Raw genomic sequence first — 11030 nt, 5'->3', positions numbered from 1 at the left:
ACGTGAGTTCTGATCCTGGCACGTACATAGTTCGCATTCGGTTTGCCTTCCAAAACCGGGTGTGACATCCGTGCGCCGGCAGGAAATCCTAGCATACCGATCAGCAAACAACCAAAGCTTTGATACCATTTGTTATAAATGAATACGACACAAATGGGATCAATCACAGAGAAGACACAGATTTAACGTGGAAAACCCCTCTAAAGCGAAGGGGAAAAAACCACGGGCGCCGGTCAGCAACTTCTCACTATTTTCGGGTGGTTACAGATCGTAGGAGATTTACAATTGAGATAATTATCTCCTACGGCTTACAAAGATATTTATAGAGATGAAACCCTAAAACAAGTAGGGAAACGATCCGGCCCAAGCCTCCGCTTCGCTCGCCAACTTGGCCGCCTTCTTCAGAATTTGGATCACAAACTCAACAATCCTCTTAACATTTAAAATATACACAATATAATCTTATTATATATTTTTTATGTTTTTTTATCGTTTATTGACTATTTATATATGTCTATTGTGAGTGATTTAGTAAGATTATATCGTTCCAACTGTTTAATTCAGTCTCTCCTATTTTTTTTCTATCTTCGACTTTGACTGTAGCCAGTTATTAACCAATTCCGATTGTCTGTTCTCCCGCAGTAATATGTGAACGAAGGGTGTCTTATGCATAGAATACGTTTCCTTTGGGCCTGCAAGCATGCAGGTTTGGAGCCAGGTGTGGAAGTTCGTTTTTCAGCTCCACTTCCTCCATGCATGGCTCCGGCCACCGAGATTTTCAGGAGCTTGATTCCCAACCCAGAGCTAACTTACTAAGGGCCCGTTCGCTTGTTCGGAAACGAAGCAGATTTTATTCTAGCTCATCAAAATTTATATAAATTAGAGAAATAATCTGGATATGAATCATTTCGCTTGTTCAGAAACGAAGCAGATTTTGTTATAGCTCATCAAAATTTATATAAATTAGAGAAATAATCCGGATATGAATCATTCCGGAGCTCCGATCCATGAAAACCGAACAGAGCCTAATATAATTCAGAAAATGTCGTTTGATTAGTGATGCTGTATTTGCTCCCGAAGTTGCTCGTGGAGCTGTAGGTAGGTGGATGCAGAATAAAATCAGAGTGAATGTACATTTGTAACGATGAGCATCAAAACGCTAGAGTAGGATCATCTAAGCAGCGCTGAGCAAGAGACTTTATTGGTAAAAAATTAAACTTTACTACTTACAAAAGAGAAATGAGCGGGGATCTAGACCCTCACTCGAATCTACATAAGTCAGCCCTAGGTCTGAACAGGTGAATGGATGAAATTGCCCCTACCGTTCGGCAACGAATTAAACCGCGCTTTGCTACTTTTCCGTTTAAAAAAAGATGACTCCAATCTCCATTCCATCATCATAAACGACCCACACCATGCGCTATGTACAGAACATCAACAGGCGCGCTTTAGCATCTTATCGTGTCAAGCAATGGCGACCCTCGGATCTGGCCCTTTACCAGACCATACACGATCCGGGCCGTCCGCGCCCGATTTTCTCGATCAAGGCGCCTTTAGTTTGTTCCCGCTGGCTGGCTGGCTGGCTGCCTGGCTAATAGACCGGATCCGGATGAACCCTAGCTAATAATCGGCCGCTCCATGGAACTCGCTCGCGCATTCCATGCACACATACAGGAACTGCAGGACAGGCCACGCTATAAATTGAGGTGCGGCCTCTTCTCAGCTTCCGCCAAGACAGCAACGCCCCAACCACCACTGCTGGCCAGCGTAGCAGCTGCTGCACACAAGAGCAAAGCTAGCTAGTATATGGGAGGGAGGTCGTTCTTCTGCATCTTCAGCTTCTCACGCAAGTCCAGGCGCTACTCCGTCGACGACGAGGAGGCGGGCGACGCCGCCTGGGAGGTCCCGGGGAGGCTGCGCAAGGTGCGCTCCAGCGACGAGGACAACGGCTGGTGGGTCGGCGAGCGCGACGTTGACCAGAAGGCCTCCGACTTCATCGCCACCTTCCACCGCCAGAGGCGCCTCGTCGTCTAGACCGTACCGGCCAGCAGACGCGCCTGCTGCCGCCGCCGCCGCCGCATATGTATACATATATACATGCATGCGTGCCGGCATTAATGCATCGTCGTTTCGACGCCCAGGTTTATCGTCGTCTGCAAAGACTAGCTATAGCTATATATAGGTCAACAACTGCTGGTCTTCCAGCATATATATACACATATATCACGTGTGTACTTAATCATATATAAATGCTCGACTGAGCACGAATAATGTAATGTAGCCATACATATAGGTGCAGTGTGTGTATTGTGTAAGAGATCTGGGCAAGCATGCATGTGTGTAATTAAATGATAATAATAAGATGATGATGCTAGTATATATGTTATATACATGGGTGCTATTCGAACTGATCTCTCTCAATAATCGGTAGATGAATTATAAAGTTTGTGTTTTTATAAAAACTTCAAATATTATCCGTGTATGGTACGTAGGTCAAATACAAGATACTATGTATATATGAGTGTAACCTGTTCGTACGTAGGTCAAATGTTGTTTATAGTGGAACCTGTTCGTACGTTCCAGGTTTGAGTTCTCGATGTGTGGGTGCCCGTAGGTAACATCATGTCGTCCATTGATAGCAAGACATGTACTAACTTTCTCAATCTCGAGATCTATCAATTCTGACTTTATATATGTCTGCTATATATATTAATTTCTGATGCCAAATAAATGTATCATTATTAGATACATTATGAAATGTATTTTCATAATCACCTCTTTGACATGTTCAATCTTGATACTTTTTTCTATATATGAATCTTATGATGGTTTTGACTCGGACCAACTAAAACCCTTGTATATTTGATAATGGAGAGTATATTATATTGGAAGTGAAGGACCAGAAACACGTGCCCAGAGGGCCAACAAATTTTCACGCAAAGTGATCTTAATTAACTTACTTCCTGATTTGATTCCCTATACACTACCGGAATCAATCGCTTCGCCGAGTGCCTGAAGCACTCGGCGAAGCCTTAAAAACACTCGGCAAAGGCTTTACCGAGTGTTACACTCGGCAAAGAAGGCTCGGCAAACAGTGCATCGGCAAAGCCTTCTTTGTCGAGTACTTTTTCTCGGGCACTCGGCAAAGATGTTTGCCGATTGCCAGGGAGCACTCGGCAAAGAAAAGCGGCCGTTACGGCGCCGGGTGACGGAGACGGCGGCTTTGCCGAGTGTCCACGGTGACACTCGGCAAAGAAGATATCTTTGCCGAGTGTCTTCCAGGCAGCACTCGGCAAAGCCGCCTTCTTTGCCGAGTGCCAGTTAGGACACTCGGCAAAGAGCCCGCCAGAGAGGGTCCGCATGTCAGGCTCTTTGCCGAGTGCCAGCGACATAACACTCGGCAAAGAACCTAAGCCGGTGCCCAGGTCTGTGCTCTTTGCCGAGTGTTATGACCCTGACACTCGGCAAACAACCTCTTTGCCGAGTGTTACACTCGGCAAAGTGACCAGTATATACCTTTTTTATTTGTTTTTTGTATTCCATCCACACAAACAGAAGATATCACATATATACATCACAGATATCATCACAGACATAAATAGCCAACACAAACATAAAACCGTCACCACAAACATAAATATCCATCACAAACATAAGTGTTCAACACAAGTATCAAACACAAACATAAGTCTCAAACGTCGCAAGGTCTCACATAAGTATCAAACACAGACATAAGTATTATACATAAGTTCTGAAGTCTAAAACAATGAAAACACAACACTCATGGAGGTGGGCGGTTTGACCGGGGCTGCGTTGGGCTGAACCCTTCCGGAGGGTTGTTGGATGCTGCTCCAGATTGGCCCTGCACAGAGAAGAGATTGCATGTGTTATACCAGATGCATTACAAAAATCTAACTACAATTTTGATACTCACAGGAGTGTGGAAGAGAGCAGGGTCAACTGGAGGGAACAATGGAGGTGGTGGAGCGATGCCCTGTGCGGCGCCAAGGCTCTGCATGTACTGGAACATCTCCGCCATCCTCTGATGATCTGCCCGGCGCTCTGCCTCCCGCTCCGCCATCATCCTCGCCTCCATCTCGTGACGTTCCCTCCTCTCTTCTTCTAGTTGGGTCTGTAATATTACAAGCCAACGTTATAGTAACTCAAAGAATAGGTATATAACTCAAGGAAGGACGAGTTACAGAAGCACTAACCTCGAGTTGCTGTATGCGATGCTGTGAGCTATCGTGCCGAGGTCGAATGGCTAGACTCGAGCCTGTGCTCCTTGCTCTCACCTGAGACAGAGTGGGAGTGGAGGACGAGTCGATTGCCCCGTCGGCAATCCAGTACCGCCCATGTCTCTTGCCTCCTCCGACCCTCATGAGCACATCGGGGTCGATCGGCTCGGTGCTCGGATCATAGTCTGGGCCATGGACCTCCTGCGCCATGGCGGTGTAGTCATGAAGGCGGCTGTAGACGGCGGGGTTGGTGTAGGCCTCGGGCCCGTCATCCGGGTTGTAGGTGACGTCGGACGTCGCCTTACCCTTATGGGCCATAGCATAGGCCGAGAAGGTGGAGCAAGGCCTGCCACCATGTGACGCCGACTGCAACGAAAACCAACGAGATAGTTAGAAATAATATCTAACTTAGTGCTATATATCTAAATAAAAAAGGTGGCGTACCCATACAAACTGGGCATGAGAACTTACCGTGAACACACCAGGCACAGAATAGCCCATAGGCCGGTAAGTCATGCATGGAGTACTGGTACCAAACATGCATTCTGAAGTTTGTCTTCGTAGCTCGGTCAAACGTCCATACCCCTTCCTCCCAGGCACGTACCAATTCATCGATCAAAGGCTCCATGTACACGCCCATTTTGTTCCCCGGGTGTCCGAGAATTATCAACGACACGAATATATTTTGCCTTTGAAATCACACACCAGGGGGAGATTGATTGGGATAACAAACATGGGCCAACATGTGTACGGGGCAGCGCTCATTCCATAGGGATTGAACCCATCTGTGGCCAACGCAACACGTACATTACGAGCCTCTTCGGCTTTCTCACGGTGAATGTCATCAAAGTGTTTCCATGCTTCACCATCTGATGTGTGCACCATCTTGTCAGGATTGTATCGTTTTCCATTTTTGTGTCATGTCATCTGTTTCGCGGATTCCTCTGTCATGTATAGACGCTGGATCCTCGGTATGAACGGAAGGTGTCGTAGGATTGTCAAGGGGATGTCGAGCTGCCTCTTCTGTCCATCACCAGAGTCTACCTCCATAAACCTAGACGAATTACACTTGGGACAGTACTTTGCCTCCGCGTATTCTTTCCTAAATAGCACGCAGCCCTTCGGACAAGCATGAATCTGCTCATACGTCATCTTGAGTGCACAAAGTAGTTTCTGTGCCTCGTACATGCTCTTTGGCAGAACGTGATCATCCGGAAGCAGACTCCCAATAACTGTCAACAAGCCATCGAATGTGTCTCTACTCATGCTGTACTGCGACTTGAACGCCATTACACGCCCAATGGCATCTAGTTGAGAAACCTTTGTCTGGCCGTGATGGGGCTTCTGTGCCGCGTCGAACATGTCGTAGAACGCCTTTGCAGTCGGCTCTGGCTCGTCATCCATACATCCTCCCGTGTACTGTGCCTCCTGATAGTCGTTCAACATATCCGCTACCCCCGCATCCGCGTCATAATCCTCGACACGTTGTCTCAGTACCTCCTCTCTCGTACGATGCGCTTCACCATGAAATATCCACCGAGTATAGCCCGGCGTAAATCCATTCTTCCAAATATGTTCTACCATGGTCTTCTTTGGTTTTCTTTTCTAGTTGTCACATTTGCTGCACGGGCATGGGACTAGACTCGCTCCTTTAGCAGCTTCGCCATATGCCTGTTCCACGAAATCATCGGTCTTTCTAATCCATTCATTGGTGACATCGTTCCTTCCTCTACGGCCCGTGTACATCCACTCACGGTCCTCCATCCTATAACATATTTAACCAAAGCCTATCAACAAAAAAATCCGGCAGCACCTCCCCTGCACGGGGAGGTTTTCAAAGCCTATAAATATAAGTAGCAGCACGATGGCTGACATCCACACATATACATATCCACACATATACATTAATGCCTAAATAACCACATAAACATATTTTGTGCAATTAAAAGACTAACCTAATGCAAGCAAAGTGACCACTAGAAACCAAACTCTATTTCACAATACACAATCACACACAAAAAAACTAACTCTATTTCACAATACACAATCAAAATGAGTTTATACCTAGTTGCTCGGCGTGGACGATGCACGACGGCGAACGGGCGTGACGGCGTGGAGGTCGCGACGGCGTGGAGGGCGCGACGACGGGCTTGCGAGGGCGTGGAGGGCGCGACGGCGGCGAACCGGACGGCGAGGGGCGCGGCGAGGGGCGCGACGACGGCGAACCGGGCGGGCACGGCGGCGGCGAACCGGGCGGGCGCGGGGATGGCGAGGGCGAGGGCGGGCGGGGATGGCGAGGGCGAGTGTCATCTCCACATTGAAACTCTTTGATTTCATGTGTAGTCCTCTAGGTTTCTACACATAGTGTCTCACAACTTTCTCCAAACATTCTAAAATTTTTATCACAGCCTGTACATATGATATCATGACACGTGGACAAGTTTCATGATTTTCTGACTTTGTTTGTGTTTTATACAATTTTTAAACATGTGGATGCCAAGTTCACGGCCATGTTTAGTGAGCATGTTGCTCGAAGTTTCCGGTACGCTTCTGCAATTGGTCGTAACTTATGCTAAGTAACATGAATATCGTTTTTTCATGCACGGTTTTCCAAGTTTCGAGTGACCTGCAGTTCAAATTTGAATTTTCCGAAGAAATTCAAATAAACGAACTAAATCTACTAACTATTGAAACTATGTTATAATTGTCCACAAATGATACATGTAGGTCTACATAGTGTAGGAACATACCACAAAAAGTTTGAGAGACAAAATTAAAAAAAATGAAAATATACTTTGTCGAGTGTCTGGAGATGACACTCGGCAAAGAGTGCTTTGCCGAGTGCCAGCCGTTGGCTCTCGGCAAAGACTGACGGTCGTCAGCTCTGGGACGGCGGCTGACGGCCCTTTGCCGAGAGCCCCCTTTGCCGAGTGTTTGACACTCGGCAAACTTGTCTTTGCCGAGTGTCGTCCTGTGCCGAGTGTTCAGCACTCGGTAAAGGGGCTCTTTGCCGAGAGCCTAACATTACCGAGTGCGGCACTCGGCAAAGCTTTCTTTGCCGAGTGCCCGACAAAAGGCACTCGGCAAAGAATACAACACTCGGCAAAGCCTCAGATTCCGGTAGTGATAGCGATCATATATGGAACAAAAAATCTCTTGATGACTACACATGCCAACTAGTGGTTAGATGTACCAAAAATGTTCAAAGAACATAGCGAAAAAAGTCTAGAATCGAGAAGTGAAACAACTAGAGAAAGGCTAACAAAATATTGAGTAAAATGGACCTCCTAGTATAAATATAGGACCAACAGTTTTCAACATGGTTAATTTTGGGAGAAAAACTCAAAACCATATCAAAGTTTTTTAAAAAATTATTGACTGGGAGTCATCTTTAGTTGAGCAGTATGAGCGACTGTGGACAGGCTTTGGATGCTTTTGTGTCCAGTTGATTCTAAGTTTATGTCCAGAGTGCTACTAACATGACCATGCCCTAAACTCATTTTTCAAAACACTTGTAGGTACACACTTCTCGTTGGAATGATTGATTCATGTAAGGTGAGAGATCAAAGGACATGATCATCGTCCCAAAGCTCGGATGTTTCCTCTCGTCGGTCAACCAAGCAGGAGTTAGAGATGGCTAGGCTACGTGAGGAGCTGAGATAGCAAAAGGAATACTTCTCTTTCATGCAACAACAACATGCGATGCTTCAAGTAAGTATAATTGATGTTAACTCTTCATTTGTAGATTTGAAAACAACCTCTGCAATACTAACACATTTGTTTAATAGGCATCATTAAGCAATAGGGCATAAACCTAGTCGTCCCAGAGTTTCGACATGAACCTAGTCCTCCTAGAGTTCTGACTGCCGTCGTCGCCACAATGGAGTCCTTTCCCAGGTACACTAGCTTAGGTACGCTAATCTTAGACAATTATCTAATAACATAGTCCAACCTAGCATTTCATTCTAGTTATTATAGCAAAACTTAGCATATTGTATGTATTCAAACAAAACTTTGAATCTAGCTTCGATTAGTATACTCGTATTATTTGGTAGTACAAAAGATAAAACATGAACTGTATCTAAACTTAATCAAATATCTATTAAATAGATACTGAGGATGCACAAGTATACCCGTTTAACACACCACCCACACATATACCTATACCTGGAGACCAGATACGTTTTGTGACTCTCGAGCTATTCGTATGTTTTGGACATTTACATACTTAACTTGTGAATATTTGCATTCTTTCTACATAGGATATGCTGGATGTGAGTGGGACTAAACCCGTTGGAATCAGTTTTGTCGAGTCACTCTTCACCTACCTTCCTCCTGGAGGAGCCAATAGCCACAACTCTAATAATCAAGTAGCGGCACAAAGTAACATTGCATGCTTATTTATTGAACTTGTGCCTTATTTTGGTTATGTATGATGGACGATGTGAATTGAACTGAATGTTTATAGTTTGGTGAACGAATGACTTGACTTGTAATGTGATTGTGATTTTTGAATGGATATGTGAGCTTTGATGAATTTGAAATGTAATGTATATGATGTATGCGAATGGATATAAATTATATGTGTGTTGTTATGTTTAAATTGGATGAGAAACTGATGAAATAGACTATTGTGTAGTAATAGAATAGGCTAATTCTCGTCGGCCTTACCATAACCGACGAGAGTTAAGTGCTGACATGCATTGTTCTGGTTAACTCCTATAGGCTACTGAGGCCGACTAAAGTTATTACTCGAGCACATAAATTTCTTTCACCGTTGTCGGCGATGGGGATTATGCAATCCCCGACAAAAAAGACCCTAGCGGACACAAACCGATGGAGATTATTAGTATGTTGCCAACGAAAATTAGTTCTTCGCATCGGTTTTAGGCTAATTATTCCTGTCAGGTTTTAGCTGACGGGGGTTTACCGAATTACTATTGTCCCCAGCATTTACTTTCATATGCTTTCATTATAAGCGCAGGCCAAATCTTTGGTCTAAAAAAATCTATTATATTGTTTACTGAAACATAAACTATCTATGCCCAACAAAAAATATGTCATTGCTTTAACAAGATCGTAGCACTACCGGAATCGCAGGCTTTGCCGAGTGCCGGCGGCTTTGCCGAGTACTTTTTATCGGGCACTCGGCAAATAAAGCTTTGCCGAGTGCCGCACTCGGTAAATTTAGGCTCTCGGTAAAGAGCCCCTTTACCGAGTGTTGAACACTCGGCACAGGACGCACTCGGCAAAGACAAGTTTGCCGAGGGTCAAACACTCGGCAAAGGGGGCTCTCGGCAAAGCGCCGTCAGCGGCCGTCCCAAAGCTGACGGCCGTTAGTCTTTGCCGAGAGCCAACGGCTGGCACTCGGCAAAGAGGCTTCTTTGCCGAGTGTTACACTGTAGGCACTCGGCAAAGCATACTTTTCCGAGTGTCATCTCTAGACACTCGGCAAAGTATATTTTTATTTTTTTATTTTGTCTCTCAAAATTTTTGTGGTATGTTCCTACACTATGTAGACCTACATGTATCATTTGTGGACAATTTTAACAGAGTTTTCAATCGTTAGTAGATTTAGTTCGTTTATTTGAATTTCTTCGGAAAATTTAGATTTGAACTGCAGGTCACTCGAAACTTGGAAAACCGTGCATGCAAAAATGATATTCATGTTACTTAGCATAAGTTACGACCGATTCCAGGAGCGGACCGGAAACTTCGAGCAACATGCTCACTAAACATGGCCGTGAACTTGCCATTCACATGTTTAAAAATTGTATAAAACACAAACAAAGTCAGAAAATCCTGAAACTTGTCCACGTGTCATGATATCATATGTACAGGCTGCGATAAAAATTTTAGAATGTTTGGAGAAAGTTGTGGGACACTATGTGTAGAAACCTAAGAGAACTACACATGAAATCATAGAGTTTCAATGTAGTTCTCTTAGGTTTCTACACATAGTGTCCCACAACTTTCTCCAAACATTCTAAAATTTTTATCGCAGCCTATACATATGATATCATGACACGTGGACAAGTTTCAGGATTTTCTGACTTTGTTTGTGTTTTATACAATTTTTAAACATGTGGATGGCAAGTTCACGGCCATGTTTAGTGAGCATGTTGCTCGAAGCTTCCGGTCCGCTCCTGGAATCGGTCGTAACTTATGCTAAGTAACATGAATATCATTTTTGCATGCATGGTTTCCTAAGTTTCGAGTGACCTGCAGTTCAAATCTAAATTTTCCAAAGAAATTCAAATAAACGAACTAAATCTAATAGTTATAAAAAACACTTTTGTAATTGTACCAAAATGGTACTTGTAGGTCTACATAGTGTAGGAACACACCACAAAAAGTTTGGTTGCCAAAAATAAAAAAATAAAATATACTTTACCGAGTGCTGTCCAGTTAGCACTCGGCAAAGGCGGCTTTGCCGAGTGCCTGTCTGTTGGCGCTCGGCAAAGTATAAAGAACACATCTTTGCCGAGTGCCCGAGATCCGGCACTCGGCAAAGTTTATTTTTTAATTTTAAAAAAATCTTTGCCGAGTGCCGGATCGCGGGCACTCGGCAAAGAACGTTTTAATAGCTGTTACGGCGCCCTCACTCACTATCTCTCTCTCACTCTCACTCACTCACCCGCTCGCTCGCCGCCGTCGCGCCGCCCCGCCGTCGCGCCGCCACCCGCCGTCGCGCCCGCGGCGAGCACCGCCAGCCGCTCGCGCCCGCCGCGCCCACCGTCGTCGTCGCGCACGGCGAGTACCGCCGCACCCACCGCCGTCGTCGCGCGCCCG

General features: G+C 45.1%; 1 protein-coding gene across 1 annotated transcript; it reads left to right on the top strand.

Annotated features, from left to right (window-relative positions):
• Positions 1-1584: 1584 nt before the first annotated feature.
• On the top strand, positions 1585-2390 carry LOC103646349 (OSJNBb0048E02.16-like protein). The gene has a single exon (XM_008671082.3). It carries the CDS (start codon positions 1807-1809, stop codon positions 2032-2034), a length of 228 nt encoding a protein of 75 aa, XP_008669304.1. The 5' UTR covers positions 1585-1806; the 3' UTR covers positions 2035-2390.
• The last annotated feature ends 8640 nt before the right edge of the window (positions 2391-11030 follow it).

Source organism: Zea mays, chromosome 2 (assembly GCF_902167145.1).
Source record: "Zea mays cultivar B73 chromosome 2, Zm-B73-REFERENCE-NAM-5.0, whole genome shotgun sequence".
Lineage (NCBI taxonomy): Eukaryota > Viridiplantae > Streptophyta > Magnoliopsida > Poales > Poaceae > Zea > Zea mays.
This window is presented reverse-complemented; position numbering and strand designations above follow the sequence as displayed.